General features: G+C 39.8%; 3 protein-coding genes across 3 annotated transcripts; 1 reads left to right on the top strand and 2 right to left on the bottom strand.

Annotated features, from left to right (window-relative positions):
• Positions 1 to 390: 390 nt before the first annotated feature.
• LOC109241001 (acylsugar acyltransferase 3-like) lies at positions 391 to 930 on the bottom strand. The gene has a single exon (XM_019407709.1). It carries the CDS (start codon positions 928 to 930, stop codon positions 391 to 393), a length of 540 nt encoding a protein of 179 aa, XP_019263254.1.
• A 15,480-nt stretch (positions 931 to 16,410) lies between these two features.
• Positions 16,411 to 17,208, top strand: LOC109241002 (glycine-rich cell wall structural protein-like). The gene has a single exon (XM_019407710.1). The coding sequence runs from the start codon at positions 16,411 to 16,413 to the stop codon at positions 17,206 to 17,208; it is 798 nt and encodes a 265-aa protein (XP_019263255.1).
• Positions 17,209 to 18,315: 1,107 nt separating this feature from the next.
• On the bottom strand, positions 18,316 to 26,267 carry LOC109241003 (glycine, alanine and asparagine-rich protein-like). Its single transcript, XM_019407711.1, has 2 exons — positions 25,831 to 26,267; positions 18,316 to 18,478 (listed from the first exon to the last, which is right to left on the bottom strand). The coding sequence occupies exons 1-2, from the start codon at positions 26,265 to 26,267 to the stop codon at positions 18,316 to 18,318; spliced, it is 600 nt and encodes a 199-aa protein (XP_019263256.1).
• Between the last annotated feature and the right edge of the window lie 329 nt (positions 26,268 to 26,596).

Genomic DNA, 26,596 nt, shown 5'->3' on the forward strand with positions numbered 1-26,596 from the left:
GATGCGGGTTGAATATCGTTAATTCTGAGTAATCGTGCCACTAATTAATCATGAATTAGCTTAAGACGGGATTAGCTTCGTTAATTATCGTGAGGTCGGATTCTGACCCATACAAAATGCATTTTCTTGTGTTTTGAAGAAAGTTTTCTCTTTTGATGCTAGCTCAATAAACTCTTTAAGTAGATTATCTCTGACAGTATCTCTACCGCAGACATGTTTCTTTTCCTTTCTCATTTCGGTCACTATATTTGATAATGTCATGTCTTCCTCAGTGAGTATGGATATGGAATGGATAACCAGAGTTTGCTTTTACTGCAGCAGCGAAACTTTTAAAGAGAAGTGCACGGACAACTTCATTGCGCGACGGATTTTTGACACTTGATTTAGCAGCTATTGAGGCCTTAAGTTCATCAAGTTTTTGGCCAGAAAAGTGTATCTTCTGTGAATGCTTTCATCTTTGTTGGATGTGCAAAGTGGGGATAGAAAAGGACCATTAGGTGGCGGAGGAAAGATAGATTTCTCGACATAGTACAGACAAGGTTTTGTTGACAGATTTGGCTCGCGAGATGTTATGGCCCAGTCCATAAAAAAATTGTAACCACTGTGTCCATCTCCAACTTTGTGGGATATACACATGCTGACAACTATTCCTCCACAATTGAAGTAGCTGATTTGAGCAACAACTAATGCACGATTTGTACAATTAGACCAAGGCAGCCCTTGTGGAAATATCATCTCTTCAATAGCATTATTATGCCATTGAAGTGATTCAGATATTGGGGAATTGATTTGGACTTGTACAAACTCAGCACCAGCATCATTACGATCCACAATAGTATTATCCTTAAGTCTTCCGGCGTATGGATAATATAACGATAATGTTTGGGATAATGAGTTTTCAAGAATATTAGATATTTTAGTAGGATCCATTGAAACATCATCTAGTTGTTTTTTGGTGTAGAAAAGTGCAAAAGAGTGTATATGTTACTAAAGGTAAGACAGGAAAGCTTGTGCATCTTTTAGTAGGAGAAGTTAGAGAGGAGGGTTTGATGAGCTTCTCTGATATCATGGATGTAAAGGGGGTGGGATTAGGAGATGATGAAGCCATCTTTTTAAAAGTAACATTCTCGTACTTTTAAGAATTTTATGAGATTTTACTATGTTGAAATGTCCTATTTTGTACCTCGTTCACGTGGGCCTATTTCCGCTAATAGATTATGATAATTATATTTTTAAATTAGTTTCAGATAATAATTGCTTGTAGCTTAGCTTAGTGTCACGATCCAAAATTACTAGTCGTGATGGCACCTAACCCAACCCGCTAGGTAAGCCAACTACTAACTAATCCAATTTCAATATTGCTAATAAGTCAATTAAACAAAATAAATTATCTGGATCTATTCCGTTTCCCAAGGATTGGTAGTACAAATCATGAGCTTCTAAGAATAGAGTTTACAAAGTTACGAATAGAGTTTACAAAGACGATATGAATAAAATGCATCTTCTGTTTGAAAAGTACATAAACAGAGTTTTATAAAGCTAAGGCTACCATGAACAAGAGGCAGCTACATCAGGGACGCAGGTACACCTTCAAATCCATCCACCATCGAACGCAGCAACATCGGCATCCGGGATCTGCACGCAATGTGCAGGAAGTGTAGTATGAGTACAACCGACTCCATGTACTCAAAAAGTAACAAACCTAACCTCAGGTTAAACGCAGTGACGAGCTGGAACATAGGTCGGGTTCAACACCAATATCCAATAACAGTTCATAACATTGTAAAGCATATAAATAAGGAAGTAATCCAGAGATAAAGTGTTCATCTTTTTCACAATTTTCCCAAAATAGTCCCGTCTGTCAAGAATATCAGTAAAACCCAAGTTCTTTACCGAAAACATCGTGAAATATGAGTTAATTTGAAAAAAAAACTGTATTTTCTTTTCCAAAACTCTTTTTCACAATAATTAAGATGTTTCATTTTCTTTTCAGATAGCAAGTGTGAGATACCCCTCTATGACCACTTATCAATGTATGTAAATTGTCATGAACGACGTGATACCGTATATCATGAGAAAAATGTGTCTCAATGCATGTATTCATATATGCATGCCAATACCATGTATCTTAGAGATGAATCGTGTACTCAGACTCTCAAAGTACTCAACCTCACTGTATCACACTTTCCACTCATCATACTCAACCACTCGGTACTGTATATGGCCCATTTGGCCTAGGGAAGATCCATCCCGGAGTATATACATCACTGACCATCAGTTACTCAGTACCGAGGAAGGCCAATCCGGCCCCATGGAGAAGATCCATCTCCAGGTGTATAAATGCTACGGACAAGATCCATGTCCAGGGAAGATCCATCCCTCAAAATAATCAATCGCGCCCACTGTGGGTGTGCAGACTCCGGAGGGGATCCTACGGCCTAAGCGCTATAACAAGCTAATCACGGCATAAATCAAGCGCTATACACAGAGATAGCAACAGGGGATCTCCTGGGATACCGTCCCATAGTCCCAAACGTAAATGTACATAGGATCTCCCGGGATACCGTCCCGTAGTCCAAATCGTAAATGTGCATGGGGATCTCCCTGAATACTGTTCCGTAGTCCCAAAGTAAATATCCAGTACAGGGGGATCTCCTAGGATACCGTCCCATAGTCCCAAACATAAACATACAGGGGAAACTCTCGGAATACCGTTCCGTAGTCCCAAAATAAATACACAATTCACTCAATATTCACAACAATTCCAGCTAGGAAAAATCTATAGTTCTAATCAAGTTCGTAGCAAAGAAGACAGGTAATTCTTACTCTAAACATGCTACACAAAATCCAAGTAAGCAGTTAAAGTAGATAAGACATTTAAGGCACGTAAGCATGCTTTCCTAAGCTAAACGGGAGGCTACATAGACTAGTATTGCTCAATTGAAGGAAAAATATAGATATTACTTAATGAAAATGGGGTTTCTCAACAATTAGCACGTGTACGCACTCATCATCGCACGTACATGGCATTCATATAACAACAGTACCAAAATCCTAAGGGGAGTTCCCCATACAAGGTTAGACAAACCACTTACTTCAAACCAAGCTCAAAATCAATCTGAAATCATGCTCTTGCCACGAGTATCCAACTCAGAGTGGACCAAATCTAATCAAATCAATTACATAACGTAAATATAGCTACAAGCAACTTATTTAACTAATGAATTCAAAGCTAAGGCAGGAAAATAGAAAAATGCCCAAAAATCCTCCCCGGGCCCACGTCTCAGAATCGGGTAAAAGTTACCAATTTAGAACACCCATTCACTCATGAGATCACTCGTCTAAAAATTATTCAATTCCGACGCTTAAAACCCGATCAAAACCCAAAAATTCGATTAGGGAACTTTTCCCCCAAATTCCCATCTTTCCCACTCAAATTCCTTGATTAAATGAGGAAAACAACAATAGATTTATGTATATTATCCAAACTAGAGTTAGAATTCATTACCCAATAGTTCTCCTTCAAAATCCCTCAAGAAATCGCCTCCCACCGAGCTCAAAATCAAATTTTGTGTTATGAAACTTCAAACTCTCGGAACCATCTTTTCTGCCCAGCAATTTTCCGCATCTGCACTCATGGGGCCGCATCTGAGATCCCATACCTCCGGAAAAATCATCGCAGGTGCGAAAGTCACTTATCCGTGCTGGGGCCGCATCTGTGGTCCCCCAGCCGCACCTGCGGTTCCTGATGCCCAAGCCGAATTTCCGCATCTGCGGCTTCCTAACCGCTTCTGCGGCTCCGCACCTGCGGTCCTACATCCGCAGGTGCGATTATATTAGGTTCAACAAACTTCAGAAAATGCCTCAGTCCAAATCAAATCCGTTAAGCATCCGAAACTCACCCGAGGCCCCGGGGACCTCAACCAAACATACCAACCAATCCTAAAACACAATAGGAACTTAGTCGAGCCCTCAAATCATATCAAACAACGCTACAACCTCGAATCACCCTCAAATCCAAACCTAATGAACTTGAATTTCCAAAATTCTACAATCGATGCCGAAACCAACCAAACCACGTCCAATTGACCCCAAATTTTGCATACAAGTCATATTCACCACAACGGACCTATTCCAGCTTCTGGAATCGGATTTCGTCCTCGATATCAAAAATTCCACTATCGGCCCGAAACTTCAAAAATTCAACTTTCGCCATTTCAAGCCTAAAGAAGCTACGGACCTCAAAAACATAATCGGGACACGCCTCTAAGCCCGAAATCAGTGACGGAGCTAACGGAATCGAAGCTAACGGAATCGACGGAATTCCATTCCGAAGCCGTCTTCTCATTGGTCCGACTACGGTCCAAATTCTAAGACTTAAACCCTCATTTAGGGACTAAGTGTCCCAAAACACTCCGAAACTCAAGATAAACCATCCCGACAAATCACAATAGCAGAAAAAGACACGGGGGAAGCAGTTAATAGGGGATCGGGGCGTTAATTCTTAAAACGACCGGCCGAGTCGTTATATCCTCTCCCTCTTAAAACATTCGTTCGTCCTCGAACGATCATAAAGACATACCTGAAGTGGTGAAAAGATGAGGATAATGGTTGCGCATATCCTGCTCGGTCTCCCAAGTCGCCTCCTCAACTGGCTGACCCCGCCATTGAACCTTTACCGAAGCAATGCTCTCTGATCTCAGCTTTCGAACCTGCCTGTCCAATATAGCCACTGGCTCCTCAACATAAGATAGATCCTTGTCCAGCTGGACTGAACTGAAATCCAACACGTGAGACGGATCGCCGTGATACCTCCGAAACATCGAAACATGAAATACCAGATGAACTCCTGCCAAGCTAGGAGGTAAGGCAAGCTCATAAGCAACCTCCCCAACACGCCGCAACACCTCAAAGGGGCCAATAAACCATGGGCTCAACTTTCCCTTCTTCCCAAATCTCATAATGCCCTTCATAGGCGACACCCGAAGCAAGACCAGCTCTCCAACCGTAAATGAAACATCGCAAACCTTCCGGTCCGCATATCTCTTTTGTCTGGACTGGGCTGTGCGAAGTCTATCCTGAATCACCTTAACCTTCTCCAAAGCGTCCTGAACCAAGCCTGTGCCCAATAATCTAGCCTTGCCCGGCTTAAACCAACTCACCGGGGGTTTACACCGCCTACCATACAGAGCCTCATACGGTGCCATCTGAATGCTGGACTGATAACTATTATTGTAGGCAAACTCCGCAAGTGGAAAGAATGATCCCAAGAACCTCTAAACTCAAATCACACACGCACGAAGCATATCCTCAAGAATCTAAATAGTGCGCTCGGACTGTCCGTCCGTCTGGGGGTGAAATGCTGTGCTCAACTCCACCCGAGTACCCAACTCATTCTGTACGGCTCTCCAGAACCGTGATGTAAACTGAGTAACTCTATCTGAAATGATGGAAAGTGGAATACCATGTAGACGAACAATCTCTCGGATATAAATCTTCCCCAACCGCTCTGAAGAATAGGTAATACACACAAAAATGAAGTGTGCGGACTTGGTCAGCCGATCTACAATAACCCAAATAGCATCGGACTTCCTCAAAGTCCTTGGAAGTCCAACCACGAAGTCCATGGTGATCCGCTCCCACTTCTACTCCGAAATCTCTATCTGCTGAAGCAAGCCACCCGGTCTCTGATGCTTATACTTCACCTGCTGACAATTGAGGCACCGAGCTACAAACCCAGCTATATCCTTCTTCATCCTCCTCCATCAATAGTGTTGCCTCAAATCCTGGTACATCTTGGCCGCACCCGGATGGATGGAATACCGCGAATTGTGGGCCTCCTCCAAAATCAACTCCCGAAGCCCATCAACATTGGGTACACATATCCGACCCTGCGTCCTCAATACCCCGTCACCACCAATGGTCACATCTCTGGCATCATCATGCAGAACCTTGTCGTTGAAGACAAGAAAATGAGGGTCATCATACTAGCGCTCTCTGATACGATCAAACAAGGAAGATCGAGAAATCACACAAGCTAAGACCCGATTGGGCTCCAAAATATCCAATCTCACAAACTGGCTGGCTAAGGCCTGAACATCCATCGCCATGGGCCTCTCTGCTGCTGGTAGATAAGCCAAACTCCCCAAACTCTCTGCCCGATGACTCAAAGCATCGGCCACCACATTGGCCTTCCCCGGGTGGTACAAAATAGTGATATCATAATCCTTAAGCAGCTCTAACTACCTCCTCTGACGCAAATTAAGGTCCTTTTGCTTGAACAAATGCTGCAAACTCCGGTGATTAGTATAGATCTCACAAGGAACACCGTACAAATAATGACGCCAGATCTTCAAGGCGCGAACAATAGCAGCTAACTCGAGATCATGGACAGGATAATTCTTCTCATGCATCTTCAGTTGTCTGGACGCGTAGGCAATCACCCTACCATCCTGCATCAATACCGCTCCAAGGCCAATCCTCTCTAGGCATGACAATAGACAGTATAAGACCCCGAACCTGTAGGCAATATCAATACTGGGGTTGTAGTCAAAGCTGTCTTGAGCTTCTAAAAGCTCTCCTCACACTCTTTCGTCCACCTGAACGGAGCGCCCTTCTGGGTCAGCCTGGTCATAGGTGCTGCAATAGATGAAAATCCCTCAACAAATCAACGGTAATAACCCGCCAAGCTAAGAAAATTACGGATCTCTGTAGCTGAGGATGGTCTGGGCCAACTCTGCACTGCTTCCACTTTTTTCGGATCCACCTTGATCCCTTCACTCGATACTACATGACCCAAGAATGCCACGGAATCCAACCAGATTAACATTTCGAGAACTTTGCATATAATTTCTTTTCTCTCAAGGTCTGAAGCACTGGCCTCAGGTGGTGCTCATGATCTTTCCGACTCGGGAGTACACTAGAATGTTATCAATAAAGACAATGACGAACGAGTCAAGATATGGCCGGAATACACTGTACTCAAATGCATAAATGCTGCTGGGGCATTGGTTAGCCCAAATGACATAACAAGGAACTCCTAATGACCATACTGAGCCTTGAAAGCAGTCTTCGGGATGTCCGGCTCCTAAATCTTCAACTGATGATGACCTGAACGCAAGTCAATCTTAGAAAATAATCTCATAAAATAAGTTTAAATAACCAGTACGAAATAAATACACCAGCCCAGCATCGGGGTGTCACAAGTCATGAGCAACTACAAACCCGTCTAAGAACAAGAAATGCTAACATAGTCCGAAAATAAGATACTAAGACAATCTAAGTAAGGTAAGAAGGAGAAGTGCTGGGCTGCGAACGCCAAGCAACTACCTAGCCAACTCCGGAGACCTGCTGGAATACTGATCAGCACTCACTATCGCGTCTCGAGACTCCTGGATCTGCACACAAGGTGAAAGGAGTAATGTGAGTACGCCAACTCAGTAAGTAATAAAAGTAAAAGCAGCTGAGCAGTAAGAAAACAGGTAATCCCACGTCATAGCACTACAACACAACAGTATATGTCCAGGACAGTACAGTAAATCAGTTAACTCGTAAAAATGACTCAGTTCAGTAAAACCCCTTTTAAAACAACTTTCAATAGTTTCAGACAAATGATGAAAATAGTGAGCAAAAGGATAAAAATGTAAGCAGCCCCTCGGGCAAAACATATGCCATAAATCGCCCCTCGGGCAAAAATATCAACAGATCTAGCCCCTCGGGCTACCTCACAATCACTTAGCCTGATATATATCAAAAAGATGGACAATCAAACCTATTTCTCGATTCACTCAAAGAGGTGAATAGGGTCCCAATAGAGATCAGCCTCTCGGGCAACAACATGAAACAACAACAGCCCTCGAGCAATATCACATCACTCACACTGGGTACCCGTGCTCACAGGGGGTGTACAGACTCCGGAGGGGCTCCTACAGCCCAAACGCTATAACAAGCCATCTCGTGGCATAATCAATCAGGCACTCGGCCTCTTATAACAAGCTACCTCGTGGCATATTAAATCAGGCCTTCGGCCTCTCATGTATCACAAATAAGTACCACATGGTGCGACGCGTAGCCCGATCCCATGATATCATCACAACACAGGCCTTCGGCGTCACTCAGTCAAATCTCACTCAAGCCCCACGGGCTAACAGTAAAACATTTACTCGGCTCAAAATATCATTTATGAAATCAAAAGGAGTAAATAAAATCCGAGTTATGAAATCAATGAAAGCATGGCATGACTGAGTGTAAATATTATCAAAAACAGTGAGGAAACAGTAGTAGAAAGACCCTAAGGGTCCAAACTATCGGCACAAGGCCCAAACACGGCATTCAGCCCCAAACATAGTATTACTTTCCAAAACACAATAATATCGAACAATTTTCAATCAAATACGCGACTTAATAGTCGTACGAGATGGACCAAGTCATAATCCCACGCTCATCATCTAGCGTGTGCGTCACCTCGAAATAGCACAACGATGTGAAATCCGGGGTTTCATACCCTCAGGACAACATTTACAATCATTACTTACCTCAAACCGGTCCAAACTCTAGCCCGCGATGCCTTTTCCTCTCGAATCGGCCTCAACTCGCCCTGAATCTATCAAAAATCAGAATCATAACATCAAAATAGGCTAAAGGAACAAAGCCCACGCGAAAATATCAATTACATCGAAAATCTCAAAATTGGCCAAACCCGACCTCCGAGCCCACGTCTCGGAATTTGATAAAAATCACACCACTAGAATCCTTATCCTCCCATGAGTCTATACATATCAAGAACATCAAAATCGGACCCCAAATGGCCCCTCAAATCCCCAATTTACACTCTCCAATTTCAAGCCCTAATCCTCAAATTTTAGGCTCTAAATCCCATTAATTTCATGTCTAATTAGTTAGAGATTACCATAGAATCGAGTATTGAGTTCAAAAATATTACCTTCAAGTGTTTCCCTTCAAATCCCTCTTCAATCTCTCTCAAAAAGCTTCAAAGTAGCTCAAAAATGGTGAGAAAAGAGCTGAAAATCGCGAAGGCAAGAATTTATATGTTCTGCCCAGGGGTTCCGCATCCGCGGTCCAATACTGCACCTGCGACCCTCGCACCTACGACAAAATGTTCGCATCTGCGGAATTTCACTTAAACTTCCCATCCGCACCTGCGATCAAGCCTACGCATTTGTGGGCTCGCAGGTGCGACTAACCTTCCGCATCTGCGATGCATCCCCAATCACTGGCCTTCGCTCATGCGATAGAAATGCCACTTCTGTGGCTGGCACCTACGGTCCGCAATCCGCAGGTGCGGTTATGACAGGAACACAGCAGCTTCAGTTGCAACTCTAACTTCCAAACTTCCCGATAACCATCCGAAATCATCCCGAGGCCCCCGGGACCTCAACCAAAAGTATGAATAAGTCATATACCACTATTCAAACTTGTACCAATCTTCATAACACACAAAACAATATCGAATCATCAAAACACCCTCGGATTCAAGCCAAAGACCCAAAACTTCCGAATTCCGCAAACGATCAAAAAGTCTATCAAACCTCATCCGAATGACCTGAAATTTTTCACACACGTCAAAAATGACACAACAGACCTATTCCAATTTCCGGAATTCCATTCCGACCCCGATATCAAAATTTCCACTACCAACCGGAAAATGCCAAAATTCCAATTTCACCAATTCAAGACTAAATCTACCACGGACCTCCAAAATACATTCCGATCACGCTCCTAAATCCCAAGTCATCTAACGAAGGTATCCAAGCCATAAAAACCAAATTCCGAGATCATTTACTCACAAGTCAGCTTCCGATTGACTTTTCCAACTTAAGCTCACTCGAAAGAGACTAAGTGTCTCATTTCTCTACTAAAACACTCCGAACCCGAACCAACCAACCCGACACCACATAATACAACTGAAGAACATATTAAGAAGCGAAAATGGGGGAAACAGATCCCAGTACCGTTTCGTAGTCCCAAAGTAAATATGCAGAACAGGAGGATTTCCCGGAATACCGCTCCGTAATCCCAAAGTAAAAATGCAATGCAGGAGGATCTCCCGGAATACCGTTCCGTAGTCCCAAAGAAAATATGCAGCTCAACCAACGGAAATAATAGTTATAGCAAGAAAGCCTATAGTTTAAACTGAGACCATGTCAAGGAAAAGCAAGAAATTCACTAAATATGCTACGCAGAGGTCAGATAAACAATTAAGGCAAGTAGACATGCTAGTCTAAGCTAACAGGATACTACACATGCTGATATAACTCAAATAAGAAGGAAAAACAGGTTATTACTTGGTAGATATCGGGTTTTTACAATAATTAGCTCGTGTACGTACTCGTCACCTCACGTACACGGCGCTCACATATCAAAATTAGTACCGAAGGGGAGTGATAATAGGTGAATTTGACTATAATCACACCTTAAATAATCACCTTCTTGCGTAGTTTTAATGCTAAAAGTGATGACAAAATGCTCTTATTAGTGCTTTTCATGATTTGTAGGTGATATATGTATAAAGACGGCTAAGGAGCAGTTTTGGAGTCAAAAGTGATGAAAAAGAGGCCAACTGTGAAATTTCCTAAGTNCGAAAAGACCACATGATGATTGTTTGGTCAACGCAAGAGTCTCAAGGCCACGACTTTCACCATCCTAAACAGATGACTTTTAATTTTTTCAAGCTTTATTTTTTCATTACTCCCTCCGGTCCATAATAAGTGATTTTTTGGCCTTTTTTTGTGGTCCAAAATAAGTAATTTTTCCAGATTTCAAGAATAAATTAATTAATTTTTTCCTACATTGCCCTTGGAGTAAATAATGTTGGAGTATGTATTAGGAGTGTTTATGTGAAGATATAGTAAAGGTTAATATGGTCAATTTCATTGCTAACTAATGTTAAAAGGTGAATTTTTTAATATGTGCGAAAATAACCAAAAAATTACTTATTTTGGACCGGAGGGAGTATCATTTTTAAAATTCATGTTTAGATATGGAACTTTTAAATTTATAGATGTACTTATTTTAATATCGTCGTTCTGTCTTTTTATAATGAAATATAAACTTAAAAATTTGATAAGCAATATAAAGGTAAAAAGAATTGTTCTCATAGAAGATCCAATCTGTAGACAAAAATTATTGCAGAATCAACCAATTGACTAAAATTCATTAGTTATAAATAAAATAATACTCGTAGGCGGTATAATTTTGTTTAAGAGGTGGACCTTGAAAGTAGGGGTGTGCATTCGAATCGGTTTATCGATAAATCGAATCGATTATTTGTTATCGAAATCGAAATCGAAAAAATCGAAACCTTATTGAAACGATAACGATAAGCATATGTACAAATCGATAATCGATAAGTAATTATGGATAAGGGTCAAAATCGAATCGATAAATCGAATGCACACCCCTAGACTGTAGACACTTGTTAAATGAGTAATTACCTATTTGTGTAGATTAATATAACATACAGAATGTATATATGTTCCGCTACTATTTTGAAAGTGGCTATATAATATTATTTTCCCTAATCTATACCCTTTCCTTTACCCTAAGTCCCTTACCCTATTATTTCCTCTACCACATTTAAGGAATGATCATATTTAAAGATCAAGGGAATGAAGTTCAAATTAATGAAAAACAGAATTAGCCGTGATAATGTGTTTTTTTTTTATACCGTTGGAGTGTTGGTGGCATACATTTGATCCCTTACTTTAGTTTTGTTGCATGTGCTTGTTGACACAATTTTTATATTATAAATGGTGTTTGTCTTATTTTAGCTTCTTTTTGTCCATATTAGTTAGGCGCAATTATAGCGATATACTTTCCGTGGAATCCCTCAAATTTTTTTATTGGTGTAATCGATAACCGAATCGATAAGCCCCCAAAATCGATAAATCGAAATCGAAAAGATCAAAACCTTATTGAAACGATAACGATAAGCATATGTACAAATCGATAATCGATAAGCAATTATCGATAAGGGTCAAAATCGAATCGATATATGGAATGCACACCCCTACTTGAAAGTGTTGGGTTTTGTTATTAATAACAAAAGAGGTGTGAATGGAAAATGGTGAAAAGTGAAATTTTGAATTAGTTCACTTTACTAATGCACTTTGTCCCTCATTGGAAGAAGGAAAGAAAATCTTTGTGTATATATATATAGAAGCTCATCTTCTAGCTCTTAAAGAGTTAAGAAGAAGTGGTGCCTCGTGCCGCCGTCGTCGCTCGCTCGCTCGGCTCGGCTCGGCTTCGGCATCGGCTTTGGATTATTCGGATTTGGAAGGCTTAGCCTCATTTTTCACCACCGAAAAAATCTGAAATCACTCCCCTCAAACTTCTGCATTCTGCATTGTTTTTCCAAAACAAAAAACGTAAGCATTTTGTGTGATTTGCTCCGCCATTTGAGTTCGCCGAAATTCTGTGATTTGAAGTGCCGCTATCACAGAATAGTTATTCCGTTCTATCCCGGGAGGAATAAATCCGCAACCTTGGGCATTGTGAGGAGATTAAATTCCTTAAGGAAATACAAGAAACTTGTGGGCTCGGAATTTTCTGCTTTCGTTTTTAAACTAATGTTTGTTCATTTTCTGATTTTGAATACAGAGTTCTAACAGAAAGTTTAGAAGCGTGATTTTGTTGCCTTTTTCTTTTTCAAGAATTTATGTACAAAATAGTTAATGATTTATCTGCAGTTATGATGTCAATGATACTTTTTATACCAGTAACTATTAAGTATCTCTATTACAAATATCTACTCCTACTACTTTGTAGAGCTTTATACCATAAAATGAACAATGATATGCTAAGCAATCCTGAGGGAGACATATATTGATCTAATTTTGTACAGATTCTACAAATTATTATATTCAATCGACAATAACTTCTTAACATTTATGTTTCTGTAAAAGAAAGAAGGCTATACTTTCTTAAAGAACTGACAGAAACTTTTAGATTTTAAGTACTTGCAATCATAGGCAACATAGCTCATGCATGTGTAAACTATATATCATTGAAATATGCATATCTATATATATAAAACAATTATCAAGTTGATTGTATGACAATTTCACGTAACCAAATTTAGTTGTTCAAACATATTCTAATATAATCTCTTACATTCAATAATTAAGTTGCTCGGATAGGTTCACCATTTATCAATTTAAACTTGTATTTCCCCTTCAAATTTAGTGGAACTCATCGCACTCAAATAATATTATTTGTATCTTTTAAAAAGTTTGCATGGATTAGAATGGGATACACGTGCAGAGCACGTGGCCAAAAACTAGTATGTATATATATATATATATATATATATATATATATATATATATATATATATATATATATATATATATATATATATATATATATATATATATCGAATTTGGTACCCTTCAAGTTCAACTAGAAAGGAGGGGCGAACAATTTAATCTCCTTCAAGGTCAGCTGGCCAATCTTCTTGCTAGTGGTGCTTTCCCCATTCTCCAGTCTCGTGAGCTTCCTCGTGTGCTAATCCTTCTGGTCGTGATCCTTCGAATCATGCTGACAATGAAGGTTCTAGGATCAGTGAAGATGGAGATGATGCTAGATAAAACACTCATTGAATGGTGTGTATTGCTAAACAAAGTTTTGATCTTCTCAATATTTTGTTGAGACTAGTTTTGAATGATGATTATATTGTTGATATTATTTTGTTATTGAACATTTGTATAGTTGTTGTTGTTGTTAGATAATGGTTGTTAGTGTTAGTTAATCATTTTTGTTAGTTAATTGTTGTTGTTGTTGTTAGTTAGTTAATTGTTGTTGATTAATTATGGTTGAATGGCAGCAATGTAATGCTGCCATTATAGGATGGATATTGGTTGTAATTGACAGGTGGTGTAGCTTAAAAGCAAGCATATTCTGCCCAAATTTTACCCAAATTTCCGACCGAAATCGAAGGGAAATTATTTTTTTCCTAGAAATCCGTAATTTCCGACCGAATTCGGTCAGAAATTTCAAATAAATTCTCCAGTTTTTTGAAATTTTCGACTGAATTCGGTCGGAAATTATGAATTTATATTTATTTTTTAAAATAAATTAATATTATTACAATTTAAAACTAATTATTTATTTAAATAATTTTTTTTAAAATTCCGACCTATTTCGGTCGGTATTTGAAAACTAAAAAAAAAATTAATGGTTACCGACAGAATTCGGTCGGAAATTAAAGGTTGACAATCAGTCAACGCTTTGAAATTTCCGACCGAAGTTCAGATCGATTTCGGTCGGTACACGTTAGCGACCATCATTTTTCCGACCAATTAAAAACGGTCGCAAATTGATCGATTTCGGTCAGTTTTGGTGGGCGAAATTATACAGCTTTTTAGTAGTAGAGAACCTTGACATATAGCATAAGACTAGAGACACTAAAGAGATTAATTCTAACACATAAATATCATGTCGCCTCAATTTCTATATTTCCTCTATGTAATAGTAAGAAAATTTAAATAATACAACTTTTATGTACTAACAATATACTTTTTTATACCATCATCATATTAAGATGACATGCAATTATAGATAACTGCCAATATTATAGTAAGTCCACTTTAGTTACCTAGACTATATATAAAGTAGCTAGTACATAATAACTTGCTATTATAGCTAGCTAAAGTATATTAATACTGTAAAGTTTCGTTAAATCATCGGTATTTAAGTTAAATTGAATTCCATTTAAAAAGTAATACTATATGGTAGGAGAGAAGTAAGAAAAGCAGCAAAAAATGAAAAACAAACCGAGAAAAGAAAGAACAGAAATTACATTAATGGCTATGCTTATTTTGCACCAAGGAATTTTTTTGTAAGCAGTAGCTTTCTATATTCTGAAAGAGAAAGAGAGAATATAAACTGTTGGCAGAAATTGTTTGGTTGCTCTATTAATTACATTCAGAAGACCCAATTAATAGAGCCCTTTGAATACAAAGGCACGCCATTAATAACGAATGGCCTACACGGAAAAAAAGAATCAAGCTGATGGACCATAGGACAAGGAAGTTATAATGATCTAGAGTATCAAGCGGAGACGGATTCAGAATTTTAGGTTTATGGATTCTAAATTTTAGAAAAGTAAGTTCGCTGGGTTTTGATCACAAATTATTTATACTATTTAATGAATTTTGTAACATAAATATAAGATTTTGGTCAAAGCTACTGAGTTCTACCAAATTCGCAGCTGAACTCTAGCTACGCCTTTTGTATTAATTGTTAAGGGGATAGCTAATCAAACTGCTCTTTCGAACTGGCTTACGCGGGGAATCAACTAAACACCATTGTGGATAAAATTCAAATAAATGGGACACCTTAGTGTGCTTGATATATAAAATATCTTTCGAAAATGTTGAAAAAAGTCATTTTTATATGTTTGGCTGTCAAAAAAATATTTTTAGTTGAAACATTTTCCTCACCTTTGGGCGGAAGCCATTTTACTTCAAATTCTCTCGAACTCTTAACTTTATATCATTACTTGACTAACACGTATATTAATGTCAATCTTTAATACTCCCTCCGGTCCAAAATAAGTGATTTTTTTGGCCTTTTTCTTGTGGTCCAAAATAAGTGATTTTTTCAGATATCAAGAATAAATTAATTATTTTTTTCCTACATTGTCCTTGGAGTAAATAGTGTTGGAATATGTGTTAGGAGTGTTTATGTGAGATAATAAAGGTTAATATGGTCAATTCCATTACTAATTAATGTTAAAAGGTGAATTTCTTAATCTGTGTAAAAACATCCAAAAAATCACTTATTTTGGACCGGAGGGAGTACTAAATAATTTTTACCAAATTAAATCACCATCGGACTATTATCAATCTCTAATAAATATTCTTTTTGCAAAATATTTTTCACTCTTCAATCAAACAGCTGAAAAATATACCGGGATTAGTTATCTTGGATTTAGTTATTTCACCCTTCCATAGTGATAAAGAAATACTACAATTCCAGAATAACTAATCCCGAGATTAGTTATATCATGATTTTATCCTAAATATGGGATAAACTCATCTCAAATTTAATCTTTGAATTAATTATCCATTCCCTAAAGTCGTGGGAAAAAGAAAAACCAAAATTATCCGTTAAAAGTCAAATATCCAAGAACCAAAGCAGTAATGACAATGGAGCTGTCTTTGTGACTTTATAGTCTGTGTCCGTGTATTAGAAGGTGGCAGTTGGAAGAATTAAAAGTTTTGCCTAATCGGAAAGTAAAATGCATTTACGTAGTAGAAGATAACGGTTGAGTTTTAACTGGACCTACCATGTGATATCGTGCGAAAAACTGTGTAACTTTTGCTACTATATAATTGGCTCAAATAGCTGTGCTTCTTGCATATCTAGGGTTTAAGAGCTGAAGTAAAAATGGGATTATCAGCTCGTTTTCTTGGGTGTTTTCTTTTAGTTGTTCTGTTTGTTGATTGTGTGGTGTTTGCTGATGTTAATGGAGGTGAAGATGAGAAGTTCCTCCTTGGACATAAACGTCCAAAGTATGGGAAACGTTTTGGACGTGGGATTTATGGTAAGGGTTTTAGACATGGTGGAGGTTTAGGTGGAGGTGCTGGTGGTGGTCTGGGAGGCGGAGGCGGATTAGGAGGTGGCGGCGGGCTAGGACATGGTGGAGGTCTAGGTGGTGGTGCAGGTGGAGGAGGTGGTCTTGGAGGTGGTGCCGGTGGTGGGGGTGGATTAGGAGGAGGTGGTGGACTAGGTCATGGTGGAGGTCTAGGAGGTGGTGCAGGCGGTGGGTTGGGTCACGGTGGAGGTCTAGGAGGTGGTGGTGGACTAGGTGGAGGAGGTGGACTTGGTGGGGGTGGTGGAGTAGGTGGTGGAGCTGGTGGTGGTTTTGGCGGTGGAGCTGGAGGAGGACTTGGTGGAGGTGGTGGACTTGGTGGTGGTGGTGGAGCTGGTGGTGGAGGAGGCATAGGTGGAGGTGCAGGTGGTGGTGCTGGAGGTGGTTTTGGTGCAGGTGGAGGTGCTGGAGGTGGTTTAGGTGGAGGTGGAGGCGGAGGCTTTGGTGGTGGTGGAGGTGGTGGTATTGGTGGTGGTGCTGGTGCTGGAGGAGGGTTTGGAGCTGGTGGAGGCGTTGGCGGAGGTGGTGGTTTAGGAGGTGGAGGTGGTGGTGGTTTTGGTGGTGGAGGAGGCATTGGTGGTGGTAAGCATTGATCATCGATTAGTACCATCTTCTTGCATATATAAGCTAAGAAAGTGATCAAGATATTATGTACTTCTATATATAGTTGTTATTCTTTTGTGGAACTTGTTAAAAATGGGAGTACTACTTAAACAAGAGTTTGCATTTGTAATCCGATACATTAAAGTGGTTTTGTTCCTTGAAGTTTCTTTACATCTTTGCATGTAAAGCTCGTGGACTATTGTATTATCCAACCATATTAATAAGAATTGTAGCTTTCTAGTGTGTTAGATTCTCTCTTCTTTTGCTTTTCTACTCTTTCTGTTGGTTTTATCCAATTAATTATAGTATCATTTTCATAATTATAAAGTTGGATAAGGCTGTTGTCGAAGTTGTTTGACATTGAACCTCTCCAGATTTGCACATCAATTGAATAACATTTAAAATAGGTAGAGAAAAAGAGGCCTTATTCACACTCCATTCTTGTCATTAAGCCTCTCGAATACAACTGATACTGAAAGCTGATTGGAAAGAAAGAGTCATAAAAATACATATAAATGATACAATATGTGAAAGATTTACAAATCAAGAAGCTGTTCTTTAATTTAATGAATCAAAATCCAAGAAACAAAGAGTCAATCCAAAAGAAACACTCCAAACACAAACTTAAAAAGGTAGCATGGTGTACTAAGCTCTCGCTATGCGCGGGGTACGGGGAAGGGTCGGATCACAAGGATCTATCTTACGCAGCCTTATCATGCATTTCTGCAAGAGGCTATTTTCACAGCTCGAACTCATGACCTCCTGATCACATGACAACAACTTTACGAGTTACGCCAAGGCTCCTATTCAAACTTACACAAAAAAAAGGAGAAACTGCAAAAGCAACAATCTTGTTAAGAAATTGTATGCATAAAAATAATACAATGCGTAAAGGATCGAATATAACAAGAAATTCTTTTGCGAGAAATCATAATAATAACTATGGCTTAGTTCCAAACAAGTAGCCGAATATAGAGACACGACAAACAATGTTCCACACACCATGTCCGAATACAAACTTCACTTTTAACAGCAAAAACAATAATCCACATAACTTCTTTTGCAATTAATTAAGATAATTAAGGTTAATTAATTAATTAGTCTCCGCCACCAGAGCCATGACCACCACCACCAAGCAATCCTCCACCAATTCCAGTACCACCACTTCCTAAATGTTCATTACTTGCACCAGCACCCATTCCTCCGCCAAATAAACCGCCGCTGCCGCCGCCACCTGAGCCACCAGCACCAAGCATGCGCCTGCCTATAAACATGTCAGCAGAAACCATGATTCCACTCAAAAGAACAATTAAGAGAACTACTACAATAAAACGAGCTGAGAACCCCACTATATATTATTATAACTTTAACATGCACCAAGAATATTTATGAAGAATGTTGGCCCAAGTAAAAGTGAGTTTTGAAGACTGATAAAGGAACTCAGACATGGACCAGATCCATCCTTGCGAGGCACAGATATGATCAGCTCAAGCATGTGAGATGCACGTGAAGGAGATAAATCTAATATCTCCTGATCATGATCGAAAAGGTTGCATATTGGATAAGGAGAAAGATTCCTTACACAAAGAGAACACTGCTTAAGAGACGGATAAAGTTAGAGGATGAGTTCAACTAGAACTCTTCCACCATGGAAGAGTAGCATCAGAATTCTAGGCAATCTCTATTTACTAACTCCATAAATATCAGTGTTGTTCTCTTTTACAGGTAACGCACATAAGCAGAAATTAAACTTAAATTGAGAGCAAAATAGCAAGGCAATTTTGCAAGCAATTTGTGTGTGATTCAAGCGTGCAAACCTGAAGCTACTTGAACCAGATAGAAGAACCAGTTCCAAGTGTCTGTCTTTTATTCTAGTTCAATTGTAGTAGGTAGTTTTTATATTGTACCTTTCAGCTTATCTAGAAGCAATTGTATTAGGTACTCAGAGTTTTTAAGTTAGAGTTAACTTGAAGTTGTCGCAACAGTTGAGGTTGTGTGCTACAACGGGAATAGAGTTAATCCTAGGTTTACAAAAGAGTTTTTTGTAAATGCAGTTTTTGGCTCAGTGATTTTAGTGGAGAGTTTGAGAAAATCCTACTGGAAAGTAGCTCGTGGTTTTTTCACCTTTTGAGCCAGGTGTTTTCCACGTAAAATCTTTGTGTTCTTCAATTTTTGTACATATTATTCCGCAACAGTAGTAGTTGGAACACATAGAAGAACCATATCCTTCCATAATCAGGTTAAGCGAAAAATTGGGTACCACACAAATCATCCCCCACCCCCTCTTGTGTGGTATTGAAGTATAAAACATCAATTGGTATCAGAGCAGGTTATCCTTGAAGAGGCTAACACCTTAGGAATAGATCAAGATGAGTGCACCACCTGGAAATTGGGAAGGACAATCCACTGCTAGGCCTCCACTCTTTAATGGCCAGTACTATTCCTGGTGGAAAAACAGGATGAGAGATCACATCATAAGAGAGGACTATGAACTCTGGGACATTGTTACTGATGCTCCCCTGGCCACTACAAAGAAGAATACCGACGGAATGGATGTGCCAAAGACTAGAGCTGACTGCACTGCTGAGGACTTGAAGAAGTGGGAAAAGAATGCCAAGGCCAAGAAATGGCTAGTGTGTGGACTTGGTCCAGACGAGTACAGCAGAATTCAAAGTTGTACTACTGATAAGGAGATTTGGGACACTTTACAAGTGGCTCATGAAGGAACTCCTCAAGTAAAGAGATCAGGAGGAACGCTGCTGTATTCTCAATATGAGAATTTCACCATGAAGGAAGGAGAAACCATTCAAAAGATGTACACAAGGTTCACAACACTAACAAATAAACTTAAGTCTCTTGGAAGGATTATCCTTGAAGAAGACAAGGTTGAGAAAATCTTGACAAGGGTTTTACCAGTGACTTGGGAAAGCAAAATCACTGCTATTCAGGAGTGAAAGAACATTGCCACTCTCAAGTTGGATGAGCTAATTGGAAATCTCACTGCCTATGAACATAGAAGGCAAACCATGAAGATGGATGCACCCAAGAAGGAAAGGAGCTTGGCCCTCAGAAAAGCTGAAGGTGCAGATTTAGAGGACGATGAAATGGCTATAATCACGAGGATTTCAAGAAGTATCTAATGAGAGGAAAGGGTTCTTCGAGAGGTCCAAACTTCAACAAACCAAGGGCCCCTGAAAAACAGACCAACGAGGGCTGCTACAAATGTGGTAAGACTGACCACATGATCAAGAACTGTCCTTAGTAGGAAATTGAATGGAAGAAAGAAAGGGCTGAACGAAGAAATAGAAAGAAGGAACATGTTCATCCCAAGAAGAACAAAGGATCCACAAAGGCTATGGTTGCTGCTTGGGGAGAAAGCTCAGATGAGGATTCAGAAGATGAAGATGAACAAGCACTTATGGCCATTGGAGAATCAGATGATGAACAAGAGGTAAGTGTGATTCATCTCAAAGACAAGATTAAATTTTTGACTAAAGAAAAGCTATCTGAGTTACTGCTAGATTTCATTGATGAGTCTGAGGTCATAAACAATGAGAAAAATTAGCTGTCTTGGGAATGTGTAATCATGAAAGCTAAGTGAAAAAATCTGGAACTCAGGGCTAGTGAAAGTGATAGTAAAAATACTGAGTTGAAGAACCAGGTTCTTGAACTTGACACCACTGTGCTAGAGCTTAGATCTGAAAATTTAAAACTGAAATTAGGAACGGGTAAAAAGAAAGCTGATCACACATCTCACCTTAGAAGAAAATCTAGGAAAAATGAAGGATGAGTTGTACAAAAGAGATGAGCAGATAAGAGTCCTAAACGAAGATCTAGGCAAGGTTAAGCATGAACTAGACAGAACTTGCAAATGGAATAAGTCCTTTGATGCACTATCTTGGCTACAAGAACATCACAGTAGCAATAAGAGAGGACTTGGCTATGGGACCCCTGCACCTAAGTGGGATCCCAAAAGCAAGTACATCACACTTTCTGAGAACAAAATTTGCATACACTGTGGTAAGATTGGTCATTACAAAAGTGAATGTAATGCAAAAGAAAAGGCCAGTCAAAAGAACAAAATTTGTTCAAGAGAAAGAAAGGTTGCCAGGATGGGCTAAAAAGAATTTAATTCACCTTTTTGCCTATAGAAAGGGACCCAAACTAGTTTGGGTTCCTAAGACTAACCCCTGATTTCGTTTTGCAGGTCCAAGTAAAGGGAAGAAGCCAAATATAGTACATGGATAGTGGCTGCTCATATGACTGGAAGCAAGAACCAATTCCTTTCACTTGAGAACTTAAAGGGAGGTAATGTCTCCTTTAGAAATGGTAAGAAAGGTGAGATCATTGGGGTTGGAAAGGTAGGTAAGACAGACTCATGTCACACCCCTTTTTCTTCCCCCAAAAAGATATGTGTATGGATTTATGGGGTAAAGAGTTTTTCCAATTAAAGTGACAAACTTGAGTAGGGATTATTTTATTGTTCAGAGCCGCCACTTGGAATTAATTTTTCGGTCTTCCAAGTCACCATTTATTTGAATCCTTAGCCAAAGGAAGGTTTGACCCTATTATTATCGGTCCGCGAAAATAAAGTTCGGGTAAGGAATTTTATTAACCGGGGAGAAGGTGCAAGGCATTCCCCGAGTCCCGTGGTTCTAGCACGGTTGCTTTATTGACTTAAACTTGGCTTTAATTAATTATGGACAAACGGTGATTTGTATGATTTTCATGTTTTACCTACCCGCTTTTATTTCTTGATTATTAGAATTGATAAACAAAATAATTTAGATAATATTATGTTATCATAACCACGCTACGCAAGCGAATGCGTGATTGAATAAAAAAAATTAATTAACTTGTCATAATTGCGCCTCGCAAGCGAATCCGAAATCATGACAATCAATTATTTGTAATACTTTTACAAAATTACTACATTTGAGAAAATTAGCTCTTGAAAATTTAAAAGTCAACTATCGCGCTACGCAAGCGAATCCACAATTTTAGCAAAGTGATTAACTAAATTAAAATTTAACTAAAAACTAATGGGTATGGTATGAGATTATTGAATTAATTTATTGAATGTTAAACATCACGCTACGCAAGCGATTCCGTGAGTTAAAGCGCGCCTACTAATTGCCTAGCGTTTAAATTAATTGAAAATAATTAAGCTATCAAGAAGAAGAAAAAAAGAAAATAAAATTATTAAAAGAGACATACACTTTTATTGGATCTATGGAAGAAACTTTGTTTTTAATCATTTGGGCTAACTCATGGTTATCTTCGGAGAAATGGACCAACATTTTACTTATTTTTTTTTATAAAGAAGAAAGGAATGGGCCATCTAGCTTAATTGCCATTAGGCCTGCAGAAATTGAGTTTCTTGGCGCACATAGTTATAAAAAAAATATGGGCCATCTAGCATGCTTCAGTGCTTCAGACCTGGACCTAATTTATTGGGCCCAATTACTTTATCTCTTACATGATATATCATGGCCTATTAGTTCCAAAAGACTACTACTATTTTATTTACTACTAATAGATAAATACTACAATCTAGTTAGCCTGAAAGTAACCCGGAAAGCAAATAACAGTGATAAAACTCTTAGCTTATTAGTAATACAAAAACAACGAGTCAGGAGACGAAATGGGCGCATGACAAAAATTAACCACTATACCAAACTAAAACCCCTGGATCTACTTAACTTTTAGCTAACAAGAAACTTTTCTTACTTCAAAGTTAATCCTTTCACCATTTATCAAAAAGATTCACAAGACACTAAAAATGGCATCTAAACTATCATCCAACTCAAAGTACATAATAAACAATGAAAATAGATAAACAAACAGAGACAACGTAATTTTAAGAAGAAAAAAAAATATGATAAAAGAACAAATAGGTAATGGAACATTTGCTAAGCTTAACAAAAATGGAGCAAACAAAAGAGATAGATCTTTTAGCAACTAAATAACCCACTAACAGAGTATTGTTTTGCGAACAAAAATAAAAGTTATGCTAAATACAACATATTTACATGCTATAATATTGATGCAACAATTATCTTGGGAAAAAAATCAAATATTACATGTTCCACTTATCAAACAGGTTCAAATCTTTTCATTGTTATCAAGAATCTGCAATACAAAGGTTCAAGGGTTACCTGATTTGTAACAAGATGAAATTTAGTAGTGAAAGGGCAGAAAATCAGCAATAAAGACAACAGAAATAGCAACGAAACAGCAGTGAATCCGTGTTAAAACAGCCCAGAAGTCTCACTAAAAGTAGTGACTCTTTAAGAGAAGGAACTCAAGAATCAAACTCTAAGACTCTTATATGTTTTTGAAAGATTTTGCACTCTAAGACACAACCAAAAACTCATGATTTTCAGCTTACTTTTTATTTGTTCAACTGCTGAAATTTTTTATGTTTTTGTGTGTTCAAGCAATTCTAAAGATGTATGGAAGTGTGATAGAGTCCTCCCTAAAGTGAGGAAAGGGCAGCCCTTAAGTAGGCAAAGAAAGCCACTTTTTGGACAGATTTTGGTTCACCAAAAATCTGTCCAAAAAGAGACTGACTTTGTGTGATAAACACTGTTCAAAGGCTGTCCAAAAGGTGAAAAGACAGCCTGAGAACCTACTGTAACAGAAGCAAAGAGTCATTTCAGCCACCCTAAAAATAAAACAAAAGGCTACGAGCCTAACTATAAAGCTAAAAATGAAATTTTTTTGCGAAAATAGAAAATAGAATGAATATTTACAATAGGGGATTAGAATATACAAATGGGGATGAATATATACAAAATTGTAACTTAGCTTTATATACAAACCAAAATAGAAAATAAAAAGTACTGAATGTAAAGTTATTTACATACCAAATAAAAAATCAACCAAAAGGAATAAAAACTGAGTCAAATATGCACAGTCATCCCGATAGTCATCAAAAAAGTAGGGCGCACCCCCACGAATAAGAGCTGGCATTGTCCCCAATGCCAACTACCAAAATAAGCATCAAACAAAAAGTCATAGCAAAGGATATAGGGGCTCCCTAAGCTAGGTCCGTCTGCATGGGGTCATCTGTGGTCCCCAAGTCCTCCGTACGTGCGGGAGCCTCAGACTGGCTCCCGGCCTCCTGCTGCTCAACTGCTGGGACTGGAGCCTGCTCCTGGACCGGCTGTATGACAGGTGCATCCTAAGGCAAAATGGAGGAGGCCTCCTGTGGGACTGCCACCTCAATAACCGCATCTGCTGTGCTGGGAAGCTTCCTCTTCTTCCTAGGCTGCCTGGGTACCTACTCCTGCTCTGGCTGTGGCACTGGTGCTGCTGCTGGAGGGGCTGGATCCCCAAATAACAAGTCTAAAGGCATCTGATCTGCCAATAGCTTGTCCACATCTTTCCGCAGCTCTTTCACAGACTCTTTTGAAGCCCGTGACCTCCGCATCTTTCTGTGCTCCTTGGCAAGCTCCTTCAGAGCCTTGCCATGTGACTCCACTGCTGCAGATAGGGTAGCCTGAGTCTTCAAAATCTTTCCTGGTTCTCCAGGAGCTTCTTCAAGGTATCCTCAATGGACTGAGGAATCTAAACTGGCTGAGGTGCTGCCTGGGCCTGAATAGTGGAAGACAAGGTGGACAACTTGGATGTCGCTGCTGACATCCAGTTGTTCAGGCTAGCCAAAGTCTAACTCAGCTGATGGGCAGTGAATGGATGAGTCCTGGAAGATGGCACTCTCGGGCCTGCTGAAGTACTAGGACCAGCAGAAGAAGAAGGTCCTGGAGGCAAGTCCTCAACTGTAGTGGCAGCAGGTGTGGCAGAAGGCTCTACCGCAACTGGCTCCTCAGACTGGTCAGTTGGGGCAGAGGAAGGTGGCTTGTAGTTCTTGGATTTAGGGTTGTCCGGCCCCTGCATACTGTACCAAGAGTAAGGAGCCACAGGCTTGGTCTTGACATCATATCTCCTCTTCTCCACCTCCAGATCCCAGAAATACATGAAAAGGATAATTCCTGTTATGCTCTTGCCCCACCGCAGAAATCACACGGGACATCACATTGCCCACGTTGATAGGGTACCCAGCCATAATAGATGCAACCAGAACTGCTCGGGTAAGTGGAATCGTCTGTTCATGAATAGAAGGGTTAAGCCGACTGCATACAAAGGTCAACCACCCTCGAGCCTCAAAACTGAATGTCTTCCTGAATATCTTCTTTCCTGCTTGCAACCACTCCGGCACAGTACCTGGGATTGCCAAGTACTGGGCCAACCACGGGCGGACTTCCTCTCCCATTGCCAACTTTGCCAAATAAAGAGACTCGTCTTCATCACGGAACCCCAAATACTCATTTAACGATCTCCCATTAAACAACACTGTTTTGTTTCTAACTTTGGTCACCTTGGTATCCTTGACTATATGAGCCACATTGGAGTAGAACTCCCTAACCATGTGCTCGCTAGCATCAATGCACCTCTCCATAAAGAACTCCCAGCCCCATCTTGTTCTAAATTCTCTCTGCACGTTCGGGTTGTGGGGTAAAAGGTCAGTGTCAATAGAAGTCCTCTCCGGTATCAACTTCCTCAACGGCCACCATTCCCTAAACTTATGAAAGGCCACTTGACTGACAAACCGATCCTCCCACACTTCAGGCTTCCTAGTTCTCTCAATCCCCCCAACCTGAGGTTCACCTCCCTCATCTTGACCTGTACTCTCCCCAGATAATGAAGCTGTGGGGGAGGTGGAGTATTGCTCACTACCAGCTGCGGGCTCGTCAGAAGAATTCGAGACTACAGTCACTGGTCTTTTGGAGGTGGGTGATGGTGAAGGGGTATCGGCTAGGTGGAGTGGGTCAGTTATATGTGTTGGGACTGAATCGGAGGAGATATCTTTGGAGGGCACATACTCACTCCCTGATGAATGAGACGCAGCCTTGTCAGCAGCTCGTATCCATTTGCGGGTCCTTTTTATATTCTCCCGAGCCTGCGGAGTGAGTTTTGCAATTCGCTTTCCTTTACCCCCTCGGGAGGAACCACCTCTCCCGGATTGTTGAGATTGTTTAGCGCCCATTTTTTTTACCATTATCTGCAAAGATAAGCATCTAACATTGTTAGTTTAAGCACATGCAGTGAAACAAGTGAATCAAAATAGATTGCAGAGACAATATCAGTACACAGTAGCAGAATAGATTGCAGAACCTAGCAATGCGGACCACACAAACTTGACCGCGGTCCGCGCTGGGCAAGGCCCAAAATTCACACTCTCTGAATCTCCCACCGCGGTCCGCACAAAAATGTAACACGGCCGCGGTGGGCCAGCGCGGACCGCACAAACATGAATGCGGCCGCGCTGGAGACTATTACCTTTCAATCACAAAAGCACCACGGTCCACACAAAAT

Source organism: Nicotiana attenuata, unplaced genomic scaffold, assembly GCF_001879085.1.
Source record: "Nicotiana attenuata strain UT unplaced genomic scaffold, NIATTr2, whole genome shotgun sequence".
NCBI lineage: Eukaryota > Viridiplantae > Streptophyta > Magnoliopsida > Solanales > Solanaceae > Nicotiana > Nicotiana attenuata.

Excerpts from the sequence above, each read along its gene's own strand:
- LOC109241001 (XM_019407709.1), bottom strand. The coding sequence starts at position 930 with ATGGATCCTACTAAAATATCTAATATTCTTGAAAACTCATTATCCCAA.
- LOC109241002 (XM_019407710.1), top strand. The coding sequence starts at position 16,411 with ATGGGATTATCAGCTCGTTTTCTTGGGTGTTTTCTTTTAGTTGTTCTG.
- LOC109241003 (XM_019407711.1), bottom strand. The coding sequence starts at position 26,267 with ATGGGCGCTAAACAATCTCAACAATCCGGGAGAGGTGGTTCCTCCCGA. Across the intron at positions 18,479-25,830 it reads CCTGAAGTGTGGGAGGATCG|GCGCATGCTTGGTGCTGGTG; the intron begins GTTTGTCAGTCA and ends GTTTATAGGCAG.